Source organism: Phalacrocorax aristotelis, chromosome 5 (genome assembly GCF_949628215.1).
Source record: "Phalacrocorax aristotelis chromosome 5, bGulAri2.1, whole genome shotgun sequence".
Taxonomy (NCBI): domain Eukaryota; kingdom Metazoa; phylum Chordata; class Aves; order Suliformes; family Phalacrocoracidae; genus Phalacrocorax; species Phalacrocorax aristotelis.
Genome location: NC_134280.1, coordinates 23376858 through 23404343, shown reverse-complemented (window position 1 = coordinate 23404343; position 27486 = coordinate 23376858). Strand labels below are relative to the sequence as shown.

At 36.4% G+C, this 27486-nt stretch overlaps 1 protein-coding gene across 4 annotated transcripts in view; it reads left to right on the top strand.

The window, feature by feature from the left end:
• The window catches only part of TLK1 (tousled like kinase 1), a 72445-nt gene extending 45507 nt beyond the window's left edge, over positions 1-26938 (top strand). For all 4 annotated transcript variants that reach the window (XM_075093431.1, XM_075093428.1, XM_075093429.1 and 1 more), the window contains exons 10-21: positions 888-1024; positions 2281-2469; positions 9666-9732; positions 13331-13428; positions 16250-16331; positions 16619-16710; positions 16797-16886; positions 17642-17811; positions 19008-19143; positions 21651-21762; positions 22056-22163; positions 25182-26938. In XM_075093431.1, the coding sequence (XP_074949532.1) occupies positions 888-1024; positions 2281-2469; positions 9666-9732; positions 13331-13428; positions 16250-16331; positions 16619-16710; positions 16797-16886; positions 17642-17811; positions 19008-19143; positions 21651-21762; positions 22056-22163; positions 25182-25358 (1458 nt within the window). In that variant the 3' untranslated portion in view covers positions 25359-26938. The remainder of the gene's footprint in view (positions 1-887; positions 1025-2280; positions 2470-9665; positions 9733-13330; positions 13429-16249; positions 16332-16618; positions 16711-16796; positions 16887-17641; positions 17812-19007; positions 19144-21650; positions 21763-22055; positions 22164-25181) is intronic.
• The last annotated feature ends 548 nt before the right edge of the window (positions 26939-27486 follow it).

Genomic DNA, 27486 nt, shown 5'->3' with positions numbered 1-27486 from the left:
TGTTCAGCATGTTGCTAGGTGGAAACCTTCAGATAGAGAATATCACATGGCCTGTTTTTTTTGTGAAAGGCCATGCAGGCCTCCCCTTCAGTCCAGAAGTCTTGTTTCCCCAAAGATCCGTAATTCTGTTAACTTCTCACCTTTTTGTGCATGTGTGTGTGTGATTTTGGGCTGTAGGCATTTCTTAAGAAGCAAGCATTTGTAACCATTAAAGATGTTTCTGTCCATCAGTGGTGTTTGCAGTGCTTGCTCTTCTTGTGCTGAAGCAGACTAGGCACACTCAGTCATTTATCACATCCCAAGGATGCTTGTGGTAGTAGTGACTGGTTCTGAGAAGGACATCTGCTTCTATTACTGCAAGTGAATATCTGTTTGCAGTTAAGTCTACCTGTAGAGCATTCCCACATAGAGATTCCTGAGCTGAGTCAGTTTGGTACAAGTAGTAACATAGATGCTCTGTCAAGGGAGTTTCCAGGCTAAGTATAGCAGATGCACTCCTGATATTTAAGCAAGCTCGTTTAGTATAATAGACATGTACAGACATAAACTTAATTACGTGCCTGTATGATGGTGATACTCTATCAGTTTTGCTGTATTTACAAATAAAATGTTGTTAATTACGAAGAACAGAGAACTTTATAGGGAAACTGAGTCAAATTTGATTTTTTCTTGTGCACAAATCGTCATTACTACCAATTCTGACAACTGCAGATGTTTGACTTCTGCAGAAATTAGAATAAATGGAATAAAGTAATAAAAGACATTTTCAGGTACTCTCCTTTTATTCCTCCCTTAGAAAGCTGTTGGAGGAAAAAAACCTGAGTGTTTTTACTGACTTTTTGAACACTTTAGTATTACTAAATATGAATGTTTTTTTGTTTTCTTAGAGTACACAGGAAAAGCTGGCAAGCAGAGAGAAGAGCATGCAAGACAGATTACGCCTGGGGCATTTTACAACAGTTCGTCATGGTGCTTCATTTACTGAACAGTGGACAGATGGCTTTGCATTTCAAAATCTTGTGAAGTTAGTCAATGCTATGTTCTTAAAATTCTCACTAATTGTTAGTTCCCTCTAGTGGATTTTTATATTACTAAGGTTCTAGGATTGGAGTGGCTTTCCAGATGTTGTATTTTGCTTTGCCTTTTGAAGACTGAGAACACAGTACAGAACTCCCTTAATCAATTAAGAGAATACTATGGCTGGGTGTCTTTGAAAGACAGTTTGGTTTCACTCGGTTCTAACTATCCTTAGAAAAGCACAAATGTACTAAATGAGCACCATGTAATTATTCAGCTCAGCTGGTAGAAAGCTATAAACCTAAATCAGTGATTTTTTTTCAAGCAGCTAACCACGTATAGTGGTGATCATCAGGGCAGATGAGGTCTGTGAACTTCTTACTGGTCAGATTGGTGCTGCCTGTGCATCTATCACTGTGGCAGCTTTGTCAGGCATCCAGCTCATCAGTGCCATGAAGGAGGAGTGACAAATATGGCAGCCTCAGATATGGTCTAGTGCAAGTGGATGGGGGAAGGCAGCTACCTGGGAAAGAGTTGCTGCAACAAGTATTTCAGCAGAGATGGAGCCAAGGAAAAGGGCTCTGGGAGACCATTAGAGATGGTGGTAAAATAACGATGCAGTGCCTCAAAAGGTGTTCTTTGGTTGTAACAAGTCTGATTTAGTCTTTGGAGGTGTGTGTGTATATATATAAAGTAATTCACGAAGGTGTTAATTTTTGAAGGGCAATATGTATTCTTAGCATTATGTGATTGCCTAGGGCCCTGGTTTTTTAAGTCAATCTTAAAAACAACCTGTGTTTTGCTTAAAAGCTGTAATTGATTGCCATACAGCCAAACTGATAATTTATTTGGGAATGGTCAGATCAAATCCAGTATTTGGCCTATAAAATTCAAGTCCTCTCAATTGACTCTGTTACATTTCTTTTGATGGTATAAAAGAAGGTATCCACAAGCTCACATACATTTTTTTTTTTCCAAATGCAGAAATCATGTGTAACACTTTCAAAAACAAACCAAAACAACCCCAAAACAAAACAACCAAACAAACAAAAACCCCCACATATTTCAAAAGTAAATTGTGCCAAAACTTTAGCAAAATTTTTCCACCTCATGAAGAACATTGATGTTCTTTTTCCTAGGAAACATTTTCACATGTACAGTAAGTTTTCTAAAAATTTCATAATGCTTTATCAGTTAAAAAGTTAGTTCTTTAAAAAACGCAAAATGATGAAACTTTAATAAAGCTTTTTTTGGGGTTTACAGGCAGCAAGAATGGGTGAATCAACAAAGGGAAGACATTGAAAGGCAAAGAAAGCTCCTGGCCAAGAGAAAGCCTCCAACTACAAATAATTCTCAGGCACCATCTGCCAATTCTGAACCCAAGCAGAGGAAAAATAAAGCTGTGAATGGGGCAGAAAACGATCCCTTTGTTAGACCCAATTTACCACAGCTGTAAGTTTAACATTTCAATCAGTCTTTTACATAAATTCTCAGATATTGTCTATGTGAGTTCTATTCAAATAACAGCATAAAAAGACACTCAGTATATTCAGCAGCTATATTCTCATTGAGGACTTGCTGATGTTAGAGAAATCTGCACCACTGCCTATGAAGATGTCATACAATTGCCCAATTTATTTTTGGTAAAATCACCAGAGAAAGGCTCATTCTCTGTTTATGCAATGTTCCTTCAGTTTTCCTGATCTAGAGTTCTTATTCTGGTTTCTGGTTTCCTGTTCTTGTAATGTCACTGATACCTATTGAACTTTTCTTGATCCACATTGGTTTAGCAGCCTCTCCTTTAGTTAGAGATCATTTCACTTTTCATGGAACAATCTTTAGCTAACAAGAAGAGCTTTTTTCAGCTTTTAGTATTTTAAGACATGTTTAAAAACAAACAGGAAAAAAAAAATTCCCCCCCCCCTTCTGAATGCTAGATGAGAGCAACTGTCAGAAGTTACTTGATCCCATTTCACATATTGACAGTGTTGAAAGTCGTTTGTCATTCAAACATAAAAAATGAGAGCTATCAAAGAGTTCTCAATTTTTCAAGTGACATTTCTTCCTGCAGACAGAAATGGTATAATTCAAGGCACAGACAGATGTGTTCTTGACATATAATTTGAGCATTTTAAGAAGTTGCTGCTTGGGGCTACTAGTTATTGCCCGTGATGCTAAGAGGCTGCAGCTGATAGTGTATCTGTTCCTAGTCAGCTTAAATATAAAGTAAATAACCAGGGTTAAAAAGACTAACAAATTAATCTGTGTTACTTTACAGAAGTAGCTCCATGTGTTGACTGTGGTCACCTCTCACTTGGGGAGGTAGTAATTTATACCTCTGGAGGCAGGGGGTAAAAAATTACTCTGGTTAGATCTGCAAAATACATGTTTGGACTGTGAGTTTGAAGACAGCTGCATATGTTTTGCATAATGCATCATTCTTAAAGTTCACGTTGTGAAATTGTTTGGCTGGACAAAAATATTATGAAAATACAGTAGCAAGGCTGGCAACGTAAGCAAATCTTGATTAGTGTTACTCAAGTATTTTGGTAGAGAGCTGAAGAATCATCACTCAAATTGGTTCTTTAGCAATATTTAGTGCCTACCTTTCTTCTCTTAGAACATAATTGATATTTCTGAATAGTATGGTAAAGGTTACTATCATGTGAAAAATATCTTTTTATTTGAATGTAATACCTCTTGTTATTAAAAGTAACATGTAAGTAATGGAAAATACCTGAAAAGTTACAGAAGTTTTAATTTGCCAGCTTTTGGCCACATCTTAATTCATGATAAATTTCCATAATACTACTGCAGCTTTAGGAGGTGATAAATATACATCTGGGAAAAAATACAGAAGACATGTTCTAATTATTATGTAGGACAAGATTAATTCCTGATAATAGGCTTCTGCATATTTTCTGGTGTTACACAGTTTTAAATAGTTTACAAATGACTAAAAACTCTTCAAATTTTCATTTCATTTGGCTTAACCAGTTACATGTTAAATGGCACATGAAAATGCTTGCTGGTTATGGAATTGCCATAGCATAAATGTAAGCTGTTATTGAATCAAAACTGTTTTGCCTTTAAGTATCCTAATTTGGTCATTATATAATCTATATACAAGATTGCTTGCCTATATGATAAGCTTATAAATTATGTTTCAGACCTTTGAGCAGGCCTGTAATATGTCCTGAGATCACAGAATCATTAAGCTGCATCATACTCTTAGGCCTTTACTTGAAAAGGTTTGTTAAATGTTGGTATTGAGGATTAATTATAATTTTGTAGAGCAGTATTGTGTGTTGACTCCTCTCTGCTTCTCAGTACAGAATTAAATAAGTTTTCTGTATCTTGGTAAAACATTTATTAATGGTGCACTTCCATTTTAGAGTAAATTTGTCATCTGCTGTATGTGATTCCCTCCTATTACATTGTGCTTATCCCTGTTCCTGTGTTACTTTGAAAGCAATTATCATAATTAGTATAGCCAAATGGAAAAAGCTCTGTTTACATGAGACATGGGGAAATGAAGAGCTGCTTGAGATTAATTAACTAAACCAGTAGTAAATCAGTAGAACATATATGCAACTGATTAGGCAAATCTTTTTTTAAACAAACTGACAACTTGCTAGCAGTTGTTAGCAACAAGTGTCTCTACCACTGCATTGTTTTCTTTAGAAAATGTCTCCAGCTGCAGGTATTGACGAGACAAAATGATCTATAGCTTTCTAACAAGCAGTATTATTGAAGCCCTCTCTGAAAACAAGTGTTCCCTGTTTTGAAATTGATTGAAGGTGTTGCCCGAGGCTTTCTTAATAAGGGCACTGTTTTAGTTTAGCTGAATATACTGTGGTCTCTGATAGGATTTTAAAAGCAAAATTTCTGCACTGAAGTTATTAGTATAGAAATGGCCATCTGCTGGTGTCCTGTGAGTGAATGGTGGGTTTGGTGTTTAAATAACATGCAACAGATGAGTCTAGACACTGTCCTGGTTTTCCATCATTCTTTCCCTTTTTGTGGCCCAAACAAAATTAAAAAGTAGTTTTAATTTTGAGAGATCTCTTTTCTACTGAACAAAGTAATTTTATTAGTCTTTCATAAAAGGAATAAATTGAAATTTATTTAAAGAAAAAATATTTATTTCAAGTAGAGGTGCCTTCTTAGCCCTGGAAAAATCTGTTCAAAAACCCTATTCCAAATTTTTTTGAGACTGAGAGGTTATAATGCTAGTCCCCACTTCTTGGAAGAAGCTCTTATCTCACTAGACAATTATTTCTAGGAGCAACACTTCATTTCGTTAGGTGGTGTTGTCCTTCCTGTGAAGCTTCAGCCATGTCAGTTGTACTCACTTCCCAGTGACTTCCTCTTCCTCTCCTTCCCAGTTCTTCCATGGAGTCTGCATGCATCCTTGTCCCTGCATGCAATTTGGAATAGGAGAGCAGAGGGAGCTGGCAGTTTCTTACTGTAGCTGAACAAATACAGAACAGAATGCTTCCTGTAAATGATGCATGGAACAAATAAAAATATTTTCAGAAACTTTTTCTGGCTGAAGTGCCAACAATGTGTCTGGGCTTTGCAGGACAAGTAAAGGCAACTCCTTTCCTGAGGCAGTCTCTTTCTAAGGCAAATATGGACACAATGGGCAGAAAGACCTCATGGAAGGCTTTGACTTGGTCAGTGTCTGCCCCTCCTTGTAGAAATTCGAGGAACTAGAGTAAGAATAAGGTTAGACAAAAAAAGAAATGCTTCAGAAATTGTAGCCAAAAACTTGTATTGGATGTGTGTATGGTTTGGGGGCGTGGCTGCATTCTGCTGTGCCTATGTATTCAGGATGATTTTTCAACTGGGAGAAGGTGGGAGGAGAGATGGTTGTAGATGTGCCAGGCTTGATCGTCATGACAAACAAGGAGCACGTGGCCATTTTGGTTTTTTGTCTTGTCTGTACCCACTAGTAAGAGTGTTTTGATCATAGAAGAATGTATTGTCTGAGCTTGTGAGGAAGAAGTGCAAGGAAGATTGGTTATGTCTACCCATGCATCAAAGCCTTTGAAATTTAGCTATGAAACATTGTTAAATGACTGGAAGGCCTATTTTTGCTAACTAAAAAAAAAAAATCTTTCAATTGGTGATAATCAAGCCTTTCAGGCCAGGTAAGCTGTCCACATCCTTCCAGCGACAAGTAAACGTGGCACACCATAGCCCTACACGTCACAGGAAAATTACACTATGTGCAGAGAGTATGTGCAGTGTTTTTTGGGGGAATTTCAGGAATTCATTGCATGTGTGTGATAGTTCATCTGGCTGTAGACAGTTAAAATACGGCATTTATTGCACAGTAATTTTGAGCAGAAAAGATCATGGTTGGCACCAGACTGTTACTAGATTAATTCATGTAACCTACTCCCAGCTGCCCTTCTTCCCCAACACTCTTCAGGTTAGCCTCAAGCCTGACTATCCAACTTAAGTTTATTTAGTGGATGGCAGCAGCCTGTTTCTGGCTGACATCCCTCCCCTGTGCTCCTCAACCTTTCTTCCTCCACATCTGATAAGATCTGAGTGTCTCAGGTGATGGAGGAGCAACCCCTTCTGCAGGAAGTGATGGTGTCTCATAGTGACTCCTGTTCTCAGAAGGTGCTTCCAGTGTGCTGCTGCCCTGCAAAAGGCGGTGGGCAGGTGGATGTAGGTGGGAAGCGATGGACTGATGGGAAGCAGTTTCTAGGCTGGATGTTTTCAGCCTGTGCAGTGGGGTGGTGGCCTATAGCCAGAAAACAGACAGCATGCACACTGTCATTGTTTTACTGCTATTTGTTGTATGCTATCTTAATATGAATATAAAATATAGTGTAATGTATTTATAGATAAAAAGTAATAAACTCCTCCTAAAGGAAAAAAAAATGTAGATGTTTCTGAATATGAGGGAATAAAGTTTTGTTTTTCATAAGTAAACTAACAAAATCCAAAGCGACTACGTCTGTGTACAGCTCAGCATTTTATATGCCTTCCTCCAAAATGTGGTGGTCAGTAATGACAGTTTCACATTGATGTGAATCATGCTGTGCCTCTAATAGAGTTAGATTTGTAAGGAAATAGAAAAATGGAAAACAGTCATTTATTGGGATATAGCATGGAAATATGGAAAGAGTGACTTAAAATCTTAATGTTTTCAATATGACCTCTAACTTGTGCGCTGTGCTCAAGAGGGCTATTTAAGAACTTTTTGGAAGGCAGTACTTGCTAGAGCTGTCTAGGCACTTTGTCATAACTCTGCGTAGATAGCAGAGGTTTTATAAAAAGGACCAGATTTCCTGTATTATGTTAGTTTTTCAGGGGATCTATGGTTTTAGGGCTGTCAGTGTTCAATGAAAATTCTGAAAGGTCATGTCATAAACTTAATGTTTTCAGTGTGTTTTACTTGTGGTTCAGCTTTCCTAAACCACCTAAATAGTCTTCTTTCTGAGAAAGAAAAACTTTACTATCTGCATTTCTGGAAATGCACAAACCTGTAATTTATACTACAGACAAGAATCTGGAAAGAATAATATTCAACCTCTAACACATTGGCATTGATCCTTTGCCTTTTTTAATTGAGAACTTAATCCATATTAGAGTAGTTTGCTATTTAAGTAGAAGTATTGAAAAAATGTCAGGGATGCTGCTGTGAGTTGTCTAGTGTGGCCTTGATGCTTGCTTCGATAGGTCTAGCAGGTGCATTACAGCAGGAGTTAAAGCATTGTTTTCTTAGGTTTCTTGCTGTTATGTGGACTGTACAGCAAATGCATTGCCAGCTTTCCTAACTATTTAGACACTCCATTTCACGTTTGCTTTAGTGCCTCTTCTTTTAAGATGTAGCGTAAATTGTCTAACCCCAGAGGATATTCTGTCAGGAGAAGAATATAAACATTTGGTCCCAAAATCTGGTAGTAAGGGACCTTTTGTCTTCCTTAGAGAGGCGAATTTCCTCCTCTGTTACCTTGAGAGTGTTTGGGGATGACTGCTGACTGGAATATGGGGCTGCTTTTCATTCCAGCAGGGAAAAAAAAGATGCAGGATAACTTTGTATGATGCTTCTTAAAAGAAGGGTAGCTTCCTTCTCAAATTCTGACAGGACGTGGTCATGGGTGCTTTTGTCACCTGATCTGAGTGTTTTCTATACATTATAGACCAGAAGGTTGATGAAATAACTACAGTCCTATGAAGCTGTTTCTAGGTTCTTGGAAATCTAAGTGCTGTGGTCAAAAAAGAATCCAGCAATTTCAGTAATATTCATGGAGAATGTCTGGTCAACTAAATCTTCTGTCCTGGCCAAGTCAGAAAAGGGGCAGTGAAATTCAGTGTTTATGAAATCAGGAATAGGAAAGGGGGTCTATGAAAGCTTCAGAACCACCAGGTTTTATCCTGAAAAGACGTACTCCTTTATTATCGACTTTTAAGACCCATAAATACAGGGTTTAGAATTCTGAAAACTGTGGCAAACTTCATCCAAATTCAAATGGGCAGAAGTAGTCTTACAGGTTAGATTTCTGCAAATTTTATCAAAGTTGCCATTTGCTGAGAGAAATCTGAATTGGTGTGCCTCACCTCTGAGGAAACTACTGGTGATTCTCAAGATACTCATGCTCCTTAGACTTGCAACATGAACAGCATGTATAGCCTTCTAAACACTGGGTGTAACTTTTCTTCCCAGGACCGTTGATAATTGAATCTGCTAAAATACAGACTTTTTGAAAAATGTATTATGCAGTTAGTTTTAGCTTTGTATCATGCAAGAAATGGTAGATCTAGTCAAAACTGTATAATGTTTAATTTTAATTTGTTCATAGGGATTTGTGTGACTCCTTTTAAGGAGGCCGTACCTCTTTCTCCTTCCCCATCCCGTTCCCTTTCATCATACACATATGGTTTCTCCTCTGGAACTTGAAGTCTCTGATTTCTTTTCTTTGGTGGTTTGCCTTCTGCATCTTTTTTGTTCATTTGTCAGATGGATACCGCATGCAGACAGTTCGTGGGTTTCTTAGTTACTAATCTGTGTGGACAGTCTAGATCCTGTGGATGATAACTGACTTTGTGTCCTAGCGAGTCTACAGACAGTGAGGGACCGCTGAATTAATTGTAGCCAGGAATCTTTTCTCAAAGGAAGATGAAAAGAGAACAAGCAGAAGAGTCGCATGCCACTTCAAAACTGAATTTGTGGTCTCATGCAAAATGTAGTGTTAATGAACTTGGAATGTATGGTTTTGCACTACGTTCTTTAAATCACAGCTCAAAAGTCCAGTATTATCAGTCTTGTCTAGTTAGTTTCTGGTTCTCTATCTTTTGGTTTATTAAGTGTTAAGAGTTGAGAATGGTGATACGATTCAGGATGCACCCAGGTGATCTAACAGGCTATCTGAGAGAACAGAAATGGTCCAGTGGGAGAGGCAGTTAATATTGCAGAATACCAGACACAGAGGCATTCTATAAGTAGCTTTTTGACCCTGAAATTACAAACCAAGATGTTCAGATGGTTCCAAACTGTAGTTCTAATATTGTGATAGTAAAAAATTAACATAAGATACTATGTTTACTGTAGTATTTAAGAATGCTATTGTTTTGTTTATCATCATATCAAAGCTATAATTATGTGTTTGATTTGTTTTTTTCAGTTTGACTCTAGCTGAGTATCATGAACAGGAAGAAATTTTCAAACTTCGATTAGGACATCTCAAAAAGGTAAGTATATGGTCTGTTATTCTAAGATTTTTTTGACCATGCCCAAATAAAAACGAGTACTGTCAAAATAAGAAGAGGGTTTGTTGAGAGATATCTGATTAGAAAACATAATACTAAAAATGCTGTACAATTTTATGCCTAATAGTCACTTAATGGCTTTCCTTTTTTTTTGTGCAACTAACCATGGACACTGGGAGTACAGGGGAGTAGTAGTGAGTCCATCCAGTTAACACTGTACTGATTCATTGAAACAGTGATAATGCCACCAGTACTGCTCTTGCTTCACTCCTGAGGAAGTGGAGTCAGGCAAGTTTGATATATAGGCTTTTTACATTAGTTTTTGAGCTTTAAAAAGGTCCAATTTACAAAACATTGCATTTCTGAATGAATATCATGTTTTGATCTTCTGCAGCATCCACTTTGGTTGTTATCGGTTAGCATACTACCTATTGCAAGAGAGAATACAAGTTTCCTACTTCTACGGAAATTATTTTCTCTGTATCTTAAATTATTTTTGCCGTCAGATATTTTACTCTAGTTTTTTACTTTTGAAAAAAGCTAGCAGTATTTTTTTCTTGAAGCCCATCATTCTAATAAATATGTATAATGAAATAATAACAAACTATTGCTTATTCAAGTACAGTTTTTGAGGAATAACCTGTGAAAAGAAATGGCCTTGGAAGAAGGCAGAAATATCTCAACAGGTGTGAAAGGAAAGTACCCTTATCTGATGAGCAGTAGTTCTTGGGAAGTTCAGTCAAAACAGGTCGTAGGTTTTTTCCCCATGAAATGTTGCAAGAGTCTGTTTCAGGCCTGATCCCTTCAAATATACAAATCACCTGTTACAAATCTTACTATAACAAACGGAACTGGGCCCCTTGAGAACACGATGCTGTTTTTAAATATGACAAGAAAGTACTTGAATCTGTAGTAGCGAATCTGCATATAAACTTGTTGGCACTAGTGAAGTAGACTGGCCACATAGTTCTTCATTGCTAATGCTTTAGAAATAGCACCACTTCATGTGGAATTCTGTAGGCTTTTTCCCATGCTTTAACTTTCTTGAAGTCTAATGGAAATTTCAAATGACGTACAAAGGAAGTTGTTAAATTTGTTTAATATCTGAATTTTTTTTTCACCTTGAGCATCAATGCTGGGGTACTCTGTATAGGAAGGAACTTCCTTGACTAAATGTCAGAGGGGAAACAAATGTTATTTCTTAGCAAATAATGTTTTAATATATCTGAAAATAATAATAAAAATGCATTTAAATTTTTATGTGTGATACAGATTTTGTTGTTAACTAAGAAAAACAATTTTGTTACTTTCTTTTTACATGCCTGTATTTCTTCTGTAGTGCTTCTCTGCTGGTTACATTTTTTTCCTTCTTTCCTTCTGCATATGCTGTTTTGCTGTCTGCTCTTCTTCCCTTCCACTCTGCAGATGCTTTCGTGGTGCTCTTATTTCTGGTGCCCTGTACATGCTGCCACCACCAGTTTTCTTTTCCTTCTGCTCCCCAGGAAATTCTTTTCCAGCTAGCAGCTTTGGTCCTGGAGAGAGGCTCTTGTTTTCTCACTTCCTTTTATATAGCAGTGACCTGAGGCAGCTAAGCTGGTTCATTCTTGCTTAAAGGTATTCACAGTCTGAGTGTCCTAAATAACAGCTGGAAACAATGCAACCAGCCAGTTCTCTTTGGACTAACGTTGGCCTATGAACCACATTTTGAGAACCACTGAATTGCATAATATATGAACAAAAAAGCCCAAAAGAGCCATAACTGATGGAATTTTTTTTTTTTTGTCAGCCTTTGGGAAGAACATAGACAATTGTGTGTGTATAAGTGTGTGGCCTTTTGTAGAGGGAGAAGGGCTAGAATTTTTTATAAAGGACTATTGGGTTATGGGGAACTTCATATCATTTCAGGGTATTTAACAGAGAACTGTAAGGATGAATCCAAATATTAAAAAAAGAGTTTGGCATTATATAAACAGGGAGAAAAAAAACCCAGCCAAAACCCTTCACATTATATGTTAGTAAAAAACAAATGGTCCACCCAGATCTGCTAGCAGATTAGTGTTGACTAGTCAGTCCAGCTTTTAAATTATTAGGAATTTGATTTTTGTTTTCTGAATGGAGGTTCATCTACTGTCTTGTTTTGGGATGAGAGTTTTTTCTTTAGCTTATGGGGAGGGATTCAAGATATCCACTGAAATCATCTGGTCTGGACTCCTCAACTCATTGGAAATGTGGTCATTTAACGTGTGTTTTAGATTATATAAATACAGCTGTTGTTTCAGGATGTGGTTTTATGATATACAATGTTTGGAAATACTAGCTTTACAGAATTTTCTCTCCCTTCTGCTGGCTTCTGCCTCTATTCCCTTGTGCCATGACTTGTTGTCCTGTTGCTTTTACCAGCACCACCAGCTTGTGCAGTCACAGTATAAATTGGATTGGAGAACTGATCTAGCTTCTTTCAAAAACCAAATATGTATCTTTTTCTGAGGCGTGCTTTTTTTAAAAAAATAAAAATAAAAAATTGATTAGTTTTCCAGTCTGTTTCACCATGTAGCTGTACAAGAGGCTGTGCCAAAATAACAAGAGATGATGTGGGGCACTGCTTCCACTGGTGCTGCTACCAAAAAAATACATATCAGATGCCAGGCCTTCTTTTTCCTTGTCAGGTAGAATAAGTCCATAATTCTGAGCTTTCTGGTATAGACTAATTTTGTCTTCCCTTTAGCCAAGCTTTCAAGTTCTAGAGGTACTAACTCTGAAATCAATATAACCTTTTCTACGGTGTCTTTCAATGAGTATACTCTTTTCACTTTGAGTATAGATACATAGGTTTCCACAAATTAGGCATCGTGAATTCTTTACTTTTTTAGAGGATCCAAATAAACACTATTTCAGTGTTCCATACTATGTAGCATAAAGATGAGATCATTTTAAGTGATGAAATTAGTTAGGGAATGTGCTAGTATCTGACATGTTTCTTTTGAAAATGTGCTCAAAGTCTTAGGCAATACACATTCTGCTTTGTAATTTTAATGAGATATAAATGGAAAAATCTTTTTAAATTAGCTTGGTTTTGGTGACTTATATCAACACCTTAAGAATATTTCTGCTGTAATGACTTATTCTTTTTTTCTTTTTTTGATTTGCTCTTCAGCCTCAAAATACATTAAACATTTTTTCTTAATTTGTCAGTTTGTACAAAATCTATAACTGCACATATCTCCGTTTTTTTTCTTCTTTGTACATCAATTTCAGACCGCTTCCCGGATAATTTCTCTCCTTGGCTGAAGCACAAAACTCAGCTGCCTCTCATTTCAAATAGCATCCCTACAGTGCAGAACAAAACTGTGAACATCCCATTACCTGTGGGTTCATGGACAGAAAGGTTCCTTGAAACAGGCTTTTGCCTTATCTTTCTGAATTTTTCTGGCTTTAAGAGAAAAGCAGTGCTTTCTTCTAGTTCAGCAGGGTTTTGTAATGTAATGTTCCTCTATCACCACTAGTATTGATGCAGAGGTAAAAATATCCTTTTCAAACGGGGAGTAAATGAGCTTTTATATTTCATTCTTTTCATTTGCAGGAGGAGGCTGAAATACAAGCAGAACTTGAACGTTTGGAAAGAGTTAGGAATCTTCACATAAGAGAACTGAAAAGAATAAATAATGAAGATAATTCACAGTAAGAGACTTACTGTCTTAATTTTGCTTGTTTATTTTTTAAATAATACTCTAAAATCACATTTGACCTACAGAGAGGCTTGTTCATAAATTCTTCTTTGGTTCTCTTTGTTTATGTATATTACAAGATATATATATATCATGTATATTTTAAACACAACTTGAACTTTAAAACATCTAATTACTTCTTATTTGGTAAATTCATTAATGGTTTTATTGAATATGCAAGAAATAACATTCACAGCTTACAGTGCAGGACAGTTGAAACTTGCTAGATCATATTACTTGGCTAAAAGAAATACTTGTAAGGGAACCCAGTGCCATTCACTTATCTGAGAATAACGCAAGAAAATGGCAGAGAGGTTTGATGCAACAGCAACAGTTAGTCTCTTTCCCATAAAGGCGAATACAAACACCAACACTGCAGTTTCACTAGCACTTTAAGCTGGCACTGTTGCTTGGGAGGAACTGGTTCTGCCTCTCACTGACTACTACTTCATTATGCCCTTGCCATGTTTCCTTTCACATGGCTTGCAATGACATTTCTTTACTGAACAGATGGTGGAAATTGATCCAAGTTAAAACCAGCTCCTGTGTTTTCTTCTTCTGCATTAATTTTAACACCAGATCAATTTCCTCATCTAGTTCTTTGCCCCAGTAACAAAAATACTTATGCTGCTATGAGGAGAGAGGGCAGTACAAGGTGGAATGAACAGTCAGGGACGGAGATGATGGGATTGGGGTTCTTTCTTTCTGCACTATTAGATGTTTATGAAACAGTAGCCTTAAGACTTGAGGATTTTATTTTGTTTTTTACTTTCCAGACACAATAGAATTGTATATACACTAAGACTTTTAAACATTAAAGCAACAAGATGTGAAATTGTACTTAACTGTTTTAATGGACTCGATACTTTCCCTGCAGGAATACAGAAAATCTTTGTTACCATGTGGTTGTGGTGCTAATTGATAGCTAAATTGGTCTTGTGTTTTGGATATGAAAAATAATGGGTATTGATGCTTATAATTCAATGACAGAATCTTTTCTTTTTAAAATAAATGTCCTAAAAAAAAAAAAAAGCAGTTCTTCATGGGCTAAATGAACAACTTTTTTATTTTCAGTGTTTGCATTAGAAGAGTTGGGTGTTCTTGTTTGTTTTTTGGGTTTTGGTTTTTTTTAAAAACAGAGTCCTTCAACAAGAAGGAGTGAATGCCACAGAAAAATTATAGGCTTTGAATGTAAATATTGCATATGTGGGGCAAAGAATGTTCACCTTATAGTCACAGTTAAAAATGGACTTACAGGACATAGACAAGCAGAATACCACAGCTTCAGTACTCATTTTCTGCAGTCAGTGTTGACACATTTTATAGTACAGAACAAAAAGCTTTAAACTGTATGTTCGTGTTTTATGTGGGAGTTTAGATCTGAGTATTTACCAAGTGGCCAGGCTGTAGCTTGTGCTCACAATATAGAAGACAGAAGCAGTGGAGAAGTAATTTAAGCCTCTACCCCTTAATGTCCTTCCTAATACATCTTGGCAACTTGACCATTTGATAAGGGAGAGGGTTCTGAAGTGAAGCAGCTCTTGGACCCTGACTCAAATCCTGTTGGGTTTTCAGCTTCCAGCTGTGGTGTAAAGCTGAGCTCGCTCTTTTTTTCTGGCAACATTCCCCTCTCTTTCCCTCTACCCATGTATGCCCTCCCCAGGTGTCCCAAATATAAGGTAGTCAGCAAATTCACCTATTCAGGGTTCCGGTCTTGACAATGAAGAATAGGAAATATTGCCCAGTTTAGACATTGGTAAACCTGTATGTCTGCATGTATTCTCTACAACTGCACTGGGATAACAGGATAAGTTGAGAGTGCAGGTTAGGACTTCTCTGTCTGGGTTTAGAACGCCCGTGATGCTGGGACTACCTGCTAGATGCAGGTTCTGAGTATGGGGAGCCACACAGAGTAGCAAAAGCAGCAGTGGAGAGGGAAGGTTCACAAGATTGTCCCTACTAGAGGTATACATGTAATAGAAGGACCAAGAAAATATGAATCTAAAATTGTTGAGAGTGGTTTTAAATGGGCTACTGGTCACATGACATCAATCACCTAATGATTGACCTCTAGATTTATTCTTTGAATTCTCTAGAATTCTAGAGAATGACCTCTGAATTTGTTACTTTTTCTACACTGAGTGCATTAATTACTGTTCATGACTATTTAAAAAATGTCTTTAGCATTGAAATATGTATTTTCACAGTGAGGAAAAGGAAAGCTTTATGTTTAAAAGGAGCACAGTAAGCAAGAACATGCATCTTCCCTCAAATACTTGACTATCTATGATCATACCTCCAAAACTGTAGAGAACACGGAAGAATGGGAAGACCTACTGGCAGACTAAACCCTTCCTTAAAATTGCTGTTTGTTATTTGTTAACTTCTTAGTGTTACATAAAATCCATTTTGTTAGAGGCAGGTATGTACAACTGCTCTAAAATTTGGCACAACAAAGAAAGAGCCCTTGTTATGCAAGTTTAAATTTAAGGGTGCTTTTCTTATCCTCACAAAAATAAAGACAAATAGCAAAGTTTGCCAGAATTGACTGGTTGGACAATGGTGGTGTGATAGCATTTGTATGCTAAATAGTCAAAAGGTACTGAAATTAGCAGTGTTGTATAATTGTGTCATGAGGTTACACGTGGTGTCATATTATTCAGCATATTATATATTGCTAGTTCTCCATTTGAGAAGTAATACTAAGAGGTTTACATTTTAGACTCTATTTGTACACCTTAAATAGAATTAATTGATTTTTTTTTTCATTCAAGATTTAAAGATCACCCCACGTTGAATGAACGGTATTTGTTACTCCATTTACTTGGCCGAGGTGGCTTCAGTGAAGTATACAAGGTAGAGCATCTCAGTTCTGCTAAATCTAATGTTTGAGCCATGTACCATACATATATTTAATTTTTGGGGGGAGGGAGGGGATTTAAATAAGCAGAAGGATTGTAATATGGTATAGTCTTTAAACACTGGTTGAACAAATTCGGATTAACCTGTGGAGGGCGGTAGCATTACAATAGACTTATCAATAGACTTGTGAATTACATGCCAATTTTTTTCCTCTCTTTATTGGTTGTTATTTTTATCATCTTTGGTTATAACTTTCCCATATTTCTGGGTTTCTTTTTTAGGCTTTTGATCTTTATGAACAAAGATATGCTGCTGTGAAGATTCACCAGCTTAACAAAAGCTGGAGGGATGAAAAGAAAGAAAACTACCACAAGTAAATATTAATGACTTACTCTTCATATGTTAAATCGAATAGCATTTTATTGATTTTAGAAGGTTAATGTATCCACGTTCTTTTAGACATGCCTGCAGAGAATATAGAATACACAAAGAACTGGATCACCCCCGGATAGTTAAACTATATGACTACTTCTCCCTGGATACAGATACGTAAGTACATGAAATGATAGATTTTCTAGAACTTGGCATGGATTTTAGTGCTGTGTATTAAATAAACAGAAAGGGTGAGTATTTGAATAAAAATAATATGTTCTTGCTTTTAGCCAAAGTATTTAGCGTTTCCTTAAGGGGACTTAGAAAAACCCCCACAGTAGTTGCAGAATTTTGTCTCAGCTAAATATTGCAGGCCTTTTATAAAGTCATGAAAACAGTGTTTTGCAACACCTGACTAGCAAGCCCTACAGGATGTCCTGAGGGTGAAAGGGACATGCAGTGCTGTGATGTTTTCAGGCAGAGCAAGGGCTGCTGCAGGGCAGCTCCAAAAGACTGCTGTAGCTTAGACAAGTTTCTAAGACTGAATGACATCGGAGCATTAGGAGCCTAGCTGTAGCCCATGGTCACTGGGCTGCACCTCTTTGCGTGGAATTGCGTTGCATCTTAAGGGATAGTGGATATATCTTTTTCTTGAGAAACATGCCTAAATAAACAAGGGGGAGTTTTTAACTTAACCTCTCGTCAAATATGGATGCATTTTCTCTTTTGATGAGTATGAATGTTCTGATTTATGTCAGTTTTCATAAGCTAATAGTTGTGCCATGTGTTCTATTAACAGTTTCATTCATATAGTTTAATATTCAGGCAGCCATTCTTAAACTTGCCAATATCAAACTAGGCTGTCATATCTCAGTTTCTGATTATGCAGTTTGACGCGTTATTTAATTTTGTGTCTCTGAAATCTACCCTAGGTTTTGCACGGTGTTAGAATACTGTGAAGGCAATGACTTGGATTTCTATCTCAAGCAACATAAATTGATGTCAGAGAAGGAAGCTAGGTCCATTGTAATGCAAATAGTAAATGCACTACGATATCTCAATGAGATCAAGCCCCCTATTATACACTATGATCTTAAACCAGGTAAATGAGGAATGTTACGAGTGAAAATGTAATCTTTTTGTTATCCTTTACTTTGTTTGCGATTCATGCCTGAAAATACCAAAATTATCTTCTGTACATAAGGCTTATTATAAACAACTGAAAAAAGTGGTTTTTTCACCCACTTTTTGACCCAGCCAAAATTATCTGTCTTTTCTTTGGAAAAATGTTTGTAATTACTTCTCTACTTTGTATTATTTTGATTTGAATTTGTTGAAAGAAAAAATCATATGGCACATAGATATATACATTGGTATTTAGCAATATAAACAGATGAGATCATTAGTTGGCTCAGTCCTGCCTGATCATTGTGGAATGCTGACGTGTGAATAATTTTTCCCTTATGTATTTCTTAGCCTGTAAAGGATTGAAATAGCTAATCAGTCACTTTGAACATCCTAACCTAAGCACTTCAAAACAGGACTTCACAGAAGTTTTCTTTACGATGAATAATAAGCATTGTCATAAACAACGTACTCTGTCTTGATTCCATGGCCTTTGTCTTACCACCTTGCATGAATGATGCTGGTATTCTCCATGTACTTCAACCTGCTACATTTCGAAGTGTGGGGTTTCTAATGTAATTCTTAGTGCCAGCCTGTTTGCTTGCTGCTGTGTAATAGATTGTTCATATACATTTCTCTCATATTACGGAATTGTACAGAATGTATTCTTAGTCTCATTAGTTTGTATTCTTGGAGGAACTTCATCAAATAACTTTTTTATTGAGGAATTACTGTACAACTTTAACACATAGAGTAAGATTCACAGTACTGCAGCAATTTCTTGGCACAATTTTGTGGCATATGCAAGCCCTGAAACCTGTAGTGTAGGATTTGTTCTGGGCAGAAAAATATGGAACTTCATTGTAACTGGTATACTGCTACATTTTGTTTTTTCCCCACTACATTTTGGTGTTTCATTGCTGTCTGGCCAGCTCCCAGATGAGGGAGCCATTTCAGATGACGATGATGACAATAACCTAGAGAGTTCCTGAGACTGCACTGAAATGTGTTATAGTCAAGTTACTCTAGACTTGAGGATATAAAGATGATGTAAAGTTGTCACTTACCTCTCATGAATTTAGTTGTTCCTTAAAATTGAACCTGGTTTTGAAAATAAAGCATTCTGTTAGCTTTTTTGAGGTAATTGTTTTCTGGATTTTTTTTCCTGGATAGGTAATATCCTCCTTGTAGATGGAACAGCATGTGGAGAAATAAAAATTACTGATTTTGGCCTGTCCAAAATAATGGATGATGATAGCTATGGTGTGGATGGAATGGATTTAACTTCACAGGGAGCAGGAACTTACTGGTAATGTCTGGTTTGATTTTGCTGTTTAGACTCTGGGTCATTGTTCAGATTTGATAAATGCTCTCTTACAAAGCCAATTTGGAGAGGGAGCTAGGATTAAAAATATTAAGATGGATGACAGAGATTTCTGTGCAGTACTGTGAATGTTGATATTCCTAAATGTTAGAGTGGCCACAAAACAAGAGAGTGTGAGTGTGTGTTATTTTTATACATATAAAAATGTGGAGATGATCACTATGCTTTTAGAAACATGGTTTCCCTGAAGAAGCAGGTGTTTAATCTTTGGCTGCAGGTGGTTGAAGACGTTTGACAGAGCTATGATGATTAAATGTGGGTGCTTAGCCCTTGGAAATCTTAGAGCAGGGATTACCAGCAGGTAATGTCCTTAGGACAAAAGAGTATTTACTCTTCCATCCTAAAGGTTAATGACAGCTCAGCAGCTGTGATTTGTTTTCTCTGCGCTCTTGCATGCTTGTCCGAAACATGAAGTTTTAGGGCTACCTACAGAACAGGAATGACAATAAGCATTTCATTGCTTACAGAAATGCTGTTTCTAGAATTTGCTTTCTAAAGATGCATCTTCTTCATGGCATAATAGCTCTTTGAGCCTGGGTGCATGGTAGCTGTGTCAGAGTAGGTGGGGAAAAAAAAACCTATATTGGCCAGGTTACTTAGGAATTAAATACTTAAGAATTAAACTGCTTTTTCTCTTCTCGTTCTGCCTGTGGCAAGATCAGAGTCAGGATCTGAAACCCAACTCTAATCAGAGAAGCCAGTCTCATTCCCATTTGCTCTGCAACTTTTCCCATATTTGGAAGTTGCACGTAATAAGGCTTTTACCCTTTGCCTTCAGTTTTTTTAGAAAAGAAAATACACATACTCTTGCACAAATACCAATGTGCACATGCTGTGAAAGGACGATTATTCACACTGAAGTATTTTAGTAGTGTTAGGCTTTTGCTACTCTTTTTAATGCTTTACCTATTTAAACACCAATTTAAATATTTCATTGTAGGAATATATGTAAAAATTTTTGGCCTTTGGGTTTCATCTAAAATGGCACAAGCACTAGTGGTGCTATAAACTTTTAAGAGATCAAAAAAGGTTCATGATCATTATAGGTTCATGATGAATCTCTGTGTTTCTAATTCACGCTTTCTCTGAGCCCAAAATGCTCATTAAGGAGAGTGAGTTTGAGGTGGGGGGTGAGTCTGTTTAGAGCAGATTCGCAAACTCTGAGCAGCATAGTCCTGGAAGGGATTTCCTCAGTCACTGGGTCTGGTTACCTGCCTTTCCAGGCAGTTAGGTCACATAATCTCTTTGTAAACTTACAGACGTTTGTATTAAATTTAGTTAGTGTTTTGTCCCCAGTAATCTGATTTGAAGTGTGTTCCGTAACCTCAGTTCTCTGATCATTAGAAACCTAATCTTCTAATTTACAGACTGTGTTTATTTGTGGCCAGTTTATACTTGTTTGTTCCTGTGCCAACACTGTCCTCCCTGAAGTAGGTTGTTTCCCTTCCTAGTACTTGCTCCGTGGTGTTTTTTATAGCCTTCATTTTTTTTTTCCCCCCTGCATTTCAGGCTTTCCATTCTTCATATCATTTTAGTAGCTTTTTTTGCACTTGTATCACTTTAAGCTCATTTTTCTTGATTTTTGTAATCAGAATTGTACACGAATATTTCAGAAGAGATTTTGTGATACTGCATGAAATTCATATTTGTGTTGCATTCTTATCTCATTTTTCTGCTTATTTGCATTTTCACAAATATTTCTTCAAAACTTCTTTTAAAGCCTTGTATGCTGTTGATGAGAGAGTGTCTGGTCTATAGTTGCTCTAAAAGTTTTTATGCCTTTCTCAATTTTAGTTATTATGGTCAATAATACTTAATTGCTCCCATATTGATAAGTTTGGGAGGTTTTGTTTGTTTTTTAAAGGAGGTTCCATTTCACCAGTTCTTTTGTAACTCAGGAATGGCACAGGAACTTCCTCAACTTTCAGCTCTTTAAGTATGGCTTCCTGCAGATCATAGGAGTGGAAGTAGCAACCACCTTTGTCTATCATATGCCCCTCTGGTTAATGATATCATTCTTACTAAAACCTTAGGTAAATGGTCTTCAAGCAGTATCTGTATCCTTGATTCCTAACCAGGCCTTGCTGTAAAATGCCCTATATGGCTTTCATCTTTCCTTGCTCTGATAGAGGAAGAAGATTCATATTTAACCTAGGATCCCAATTTAAAAAAAAATTAGTGATTTAGGTAAAGAATGTTAGTATTTGTTCTTGTATGAAGTAGACCTTCTATTTGACTGACTATACAAAAAACTTAAATGTCAGTTTTGATGGGTGTGCAAGGTGTTGGAATGCAGATCATAAGGCAACTGTACAGTTGTCAAAAGATCAGAGACGTGTAGGTGAAGCATTTGTATAATTTGATATTTGAACAAGTTCTAGTGATGCCATACATCTACTTGCAGACACTGAGATACATGTTTTGTTTTCCAGGTACTTGCCTCCAGAGTGTTTTGTAGTTGGCAAAGAGCCACCAAAGATTTCTAATAAGGTTGATGTATGGTCAGTTGGAGTCATCTTTTTCCAATGCCTTTATGGTAGAAAGGTAAGGAAAATATTCTTTGAAAATCATGAAGTTTTGGTGTAAATGCCTGTTTCCAGTAGACTGTGAATTATAGTCATAAAAATGTGAATCTATGTGGAAAATTACTTGCGTTACTTTTTGGTGGTATACATTGATATTGCAAGAAATGTAGGAAATCTTGAGCGAAACTTTCTTATTTAGAGAATGGTTAGCAGTTTGTATTAATACCGCAACAACTTACTAGAGTATAAATATTTATGAAACCAAAGTAGTTGGATAACACTCATGAAGAAAATCCTGTGCTTATTTTTCAGCCATTTGGCCACAATCAATCACAGCAAGATATCTTACAAGAAAATACAATATTAAAAGCCACAGAAGTTCAGTTCCCTGTCAAACCTGTTGTAAGCAATGAAGCCAAGGTAACTTTTCATATGATCTCTGAGTAACAGTTAAAACATTCATCATAAAGATTTCAGCTGTAAAATTGCTGTTAAGAATGCTGTGGGATGTAGTAACTAAATGTGTAGGAAAACATAATGGAGAACTAGTATTTTGATATTTTTATTTAAGCAAACTTATTCTGGGACATCTCAAAATCATGTACTTCAAAACGAGACTATATACATATATATATATATATGTATATTCCAGAAATTTGCAAGTGGTTTTAAAGTAGGCTGCCTCAAAAATTTTCTGCTTTGCTTTTTCCCAGAGGACCGTATGTGTCTCACTGAGGCTTCTCATTAGAAGTTCTTGCAGAATACTTCTGCTAAAAGTAACAAGGTCTTTCTGAAAATAGTGAATGTTATTTTCTGCAGCCTTACTGGCTAGAAGAACTATTTGACTACCAAATACCTGGAGCATATGCGTGCTAACAATTTTCCCGTTGAAAGGTCATAGTATGTGTGTATTAACTCAAAGCTGAGTTTTGAAACATAAATTTTTAAGATTAAGAATCTATAAGATACGTTGACGCTGATTCAGGAAATAAGACTGCCAAAATTTGATCTGCCAAAATTTGATCTGCCGCAAAGGTGTGGATGGCAATGTTTCCTGTATTTAAAAACCTGATTTTGAACCTCTGTAGTATCAAACTCTTCTCCACAGACTAGCTATTCAGGAACAGATTAAGGTGGTTTCCCAAATGATTGCTGCTGTGAGCATCCATAACACAAATCCAATCCTGTGCATATGGAAGAAAAAATATATCTGTTACTTGTTTGTGAAACTGCCCTGATTTTTTGAAAGGTATTCATGGCCAGGTGCAGGAGAAATGTGCTCATTGGAAAAACTACCAAGATAGTAGAATACCTATTCAAGTTTCAGCAACTAATTAAACATACTTAGATGTGGGGCACAAGCTGCAAAAAAAAAAAAAAACAATTAGGAATGTTAAGATAGAGCTTTTGAAGATTGAAAGGAAAGAAAACCTATTTCTAGAGGCTGTAACTTCCCAAGAAAGTAAGTCTTTTGGGTACATAAACCTGCTGTTATCTGTGGTATATTTTTCTAAAAGTAGTGTCAGTGAGTGAGTTGCAGTTAAGGTTATGAAAATTTGGTTGAAGAATAGTAGTTTGTCCTGGGTTTTTTGGTTGATTTGAGTTTTTCTGTTTGCTATTTCTGTTTTCTTTTACCCTGGTTTGGAAAAATTGTGTCCCTTGAATGAAGTTGACAAATATGCATCATATAACTGATAACATTACATGTTAACAGTTTATATCACTGTCTTTTAACTTCGTGTTTCTTTGTCGTTGGTAGTTTTTATACAGAGGATGTCAGGGAAGAGTAGACAGTTCAGCATAGACAATTGGCAACTTTACATTCTCTATGTATTCTATGTTCTGTTTGTTTGAAAGACTAAAATAAACCAGTGTTCTCCACTCTTGTAAACATTGTCATGATAGCTGTAAGAGTGGGGGAGAAATTATTCTCTGGTGGAAATGCTATAAAACAAACTCAGACTAACTTGTAAATTCAGACCATTTATGATGACTCTGTAGAATCTAAATTGTCTTTCAGATTTATAGGCTTGGCAGTTGGAAAGAACACCTTGTAAACTGAAATTCTGATGTGGAAAACATGGAGGTGAAATAAATATGGAACCTGAAATGGCATTGTTAGTTAGTTTTCAGAGTGTAACTGTCCTTTGATCCTCCTCACTTTTTCCTGTTTTGTGCAATGTTCTCCTTTGTATCGCAGTAGTGTGTCTACAGTGCCACAGAAGCACGAAGTATTTTACAAAGATTTTAGACACAAACTGTTAATCTGAGGATCTTGCAAACAACTCTTAACAATTCATTGGTTATGAAGGATTTTGTTGTGAAGAACTTGGTTAAAATCCATAATGTCCAAGAACATGTGAATATACATTAACGGATATGTGTGATTTTTAGTTTGTACCTTGTTCGTGCTGGATATGTAAATGATAGAAGTAAATTCTAGCAGGATTCTTTGGAACTTGTAGCACAGATTTTTTTCCTTTAATCTCTAGTTTTTAATTGGAGCAAAGAACAAACAGCTGAACAGATTTATCAAAGAAAAGATATGTAATTCTCTTAAATTAAGTTCTAAATTAAGTAATGATCTGCTAATCAGTTCTGAGCAATAATAAGGATTTTCTATCATTAAGTGTTGAAGCCCAAGCTCTCAGGAGACCAAATGTTCTTGTGTATGCTAGACGTAAAACTTGACAGAAACTTTCAGCACAAAATGATTGGCATAAATCATATGGACTTAAACGTAGGATAACATAGTGTCTCAAGAACCGTCCTGAAGCTAGCTACAGAATTTTTCAATTGAAGAGATATTTTTAAGCTGATGAGATTGCGTGTTTTCTGGGAAAGCAGTTCCAGCCAGGTAGTGGTTTCTTAAATAGTCTACTAGTTATTTCATGCCTATTGAACATGGCAACCACCATTGTCAAAGTTCACGTTTTGCTCTATTCAGTCATGGCACATACAGTAATGCCTGCTTTCAAAGGTCAACTAAAACATTGAAATTCCGCCCCTGCATCTTCCATCTACTCTTCATCCACCGCACAGCTGAATGGTTTTAGAAGCTCCGTGAAGCTCCTTTCTACTTTTTCAATCCTGACACTTGCTTCTCGTTTTTACTAAACTGTTCAGGGATAACACATGCAGAATTTTGATTGTGTGAGATGCTAATGTTTTGCTTGTCAATATAGTTCCTTAATGTGGAAATACATACTTTAAGTGTGATTATTTGAAGCCATTTAATTTGCTGATTTTTTTTTTCCCTGCTGTGACATGACATTTTTTTCATTGGACTCAGGAATCAAATGTTACGCTGTCATTTGACTTGAATTACATAGAAACAAGAACTTGTTTAGGAACTAGTTTATCCAGGAGGACATGCATATTTACTTGTAAGCAGACATTATTTGGAATGGTATTGTAACTTTCTCATTTCTTTTCTAGGCCTTTATCAGACGCTGTTTAGCATACCGAAAAGAGGATAGATTTGATGTCCACCAGCTGGCTAATGATCCTTATCTTCTCCCTCATATGAGGAGATCAAATTCTTCAGGAAACTTGCATATGACTGGGCTAGCAGCATCCCCTACGCCACCTACTTCAAGCATTATCTCGTACTGAAATTTCTCCAACCGAGGAATGGCATGATACCTTTGTGTAGTTTCCAGATGCCGACTTGAGCTTGAAAGCATTTGAGTGTTTTTACACGGGACAAGTTTGATAACTGTATTTTCAGACTGAAGTGTGAAGACTACATAGTGTCATTTGTATGATTGGAATGGATCATGGACTGTGAATAAATGTACCCTATTGAGAAATACCTTTAAACATTGAAGGATGACACTGCCTGTTACACACTAACAGGTATACTGTGTTTAAGACTGAAGAAAAGGTTTTTAGTTTTTTCTGGGGAACATTGTAAATAATCTTTTTAATACTTAAAGTACATTTGGTTGATACTGGAAAGTTCAAACATGAAGGGTAGTTTTTCATTATTTAAATAAAAAAGGGTAGTGAGCAAATTGGAAAACACAGGAAAAACCCCGTGCCTGGTTATAAACTAAATAAACTGCCATCTCTCCAAGACACTGATCTTTTGAAACCAAAGTAAGGAGTGTGAGACGGTCAAGGATATGTTCTGTGTCAGATTTCTCAGATAAAATTGTATTTTATTTGGCAACTCAGGCTTGTACCTCCAAAAATTTGGTGGTGTTTCACTGAATTTAGATTGGAAGGGTGATATGGAATTCCTAGTACTCATTTCTCAGATAGATTGCTAATTTTGAAATCTGCTCAATTTTCTAAAAATACTATACTTGCTGTGGTATTGAAACTTGTAAAACTTTCCAGGCTTCTGATAAAAGCAAGCAACAGTATGAAACCAAATGCAAACAGGTCATGTATAATGTTCTATGCAGGAATAATGATAAATTCCCTTCTAGCTCTATTGTAAATTGTTGTACAGATGTCACATTTTCAGTTAAATTTCAGCAACTTATTCCTGTACAAATGTTTAAAGTATGGCTTTTTCTAATTGGATATTGTATTTTTTTTAAGTCTCCCTCAAGGCGCTTTTAACTGCTGCTAAATGATGTTGCTTTTACTTTTGCAAAAGAATCAAATGACCTCCTTAAGGTGCAAGTCAACTGTACGTTATAGAGAGATTAAGAGTAGGTAATTCATTAACAATCAAGGCATGTAAAACAGATCTGTGTTGGCAATATACAGTACAGTTCTTTAAGTCAGTTCATTGCGTTCTCAACCTGCAGAGCGCATGGATACTAGATGTAGAAGTTGCTTATGGTTATTCTCCATTTCTGGAAGTTCCTATCAACAAGGAAATGTTTCTTGTGGCTTGTACAGATATTATAAAATGTTAAACATTTTCTAACTGCCTTGTATGGTAGAAACTTATTTTTCGAAACAGTGTATCTCTCTCCCGTTCGCTATTCTTTTTACTACCCCATTCTTGATGCTGAGTACCTATATGTAATTTTGTCCATGTTGCAGAAAAAGGAGGCTGTATTACCACAGGTTTTCATTTAGTATTGTACAGTTAAACTGTTGCTCTTGTTTCTGATGTTGCAAGCCATTTTGTTTTCATTGTATATAACGAAACATTAACTGTCTCTTTAAGATGCTGCTGAAATTGTAGAGAATGTAGCCAAAACAGTAATAAACAATGACAGTTGAAATTTCAAGGTTTTCATTGCGTGTTTTCGCATTTCAACGGAGAGCAGATCAGCTAACCGTATCACTGAGCTACACTTAGCTGTTTAAAGCTTGAGGGTGAGTCTAGAAGCACGAATTATCACTGGTCGTGGAGGAATGTTGATCCACTCCTACACAATTCAGTATCGGTTGTTCAGTCTGTATTTCATGCACATTTCACTAATTTCATTACATGTCATCCATCACTAGATTTCCTAAGCTCTCTCTGATTTAGCAGGAGGTAGACAAAAGGAATGAAGTTGAACAACATCAGGCATTTTTTAATGAACCTTGGAAATAAAAGGCTTCCTTTACTTTAAATTCATAAATGCTTTAAAATTCCTGCATTTACTGGAAGATGCTAAAATACTACATTGCTGTATAATAATAACTTAAAAAAAAAAATGTATGAAACAGGTGACTGTAAGAAGTTCTGCACTTTTAACCATGGTGGCAGTGCTACAGGACATTGCAGCTAGAGTTAACAATGGTTGGCTTGTCTCTGGAAAACAACCATGTTTTGTCACTATTTTATTTT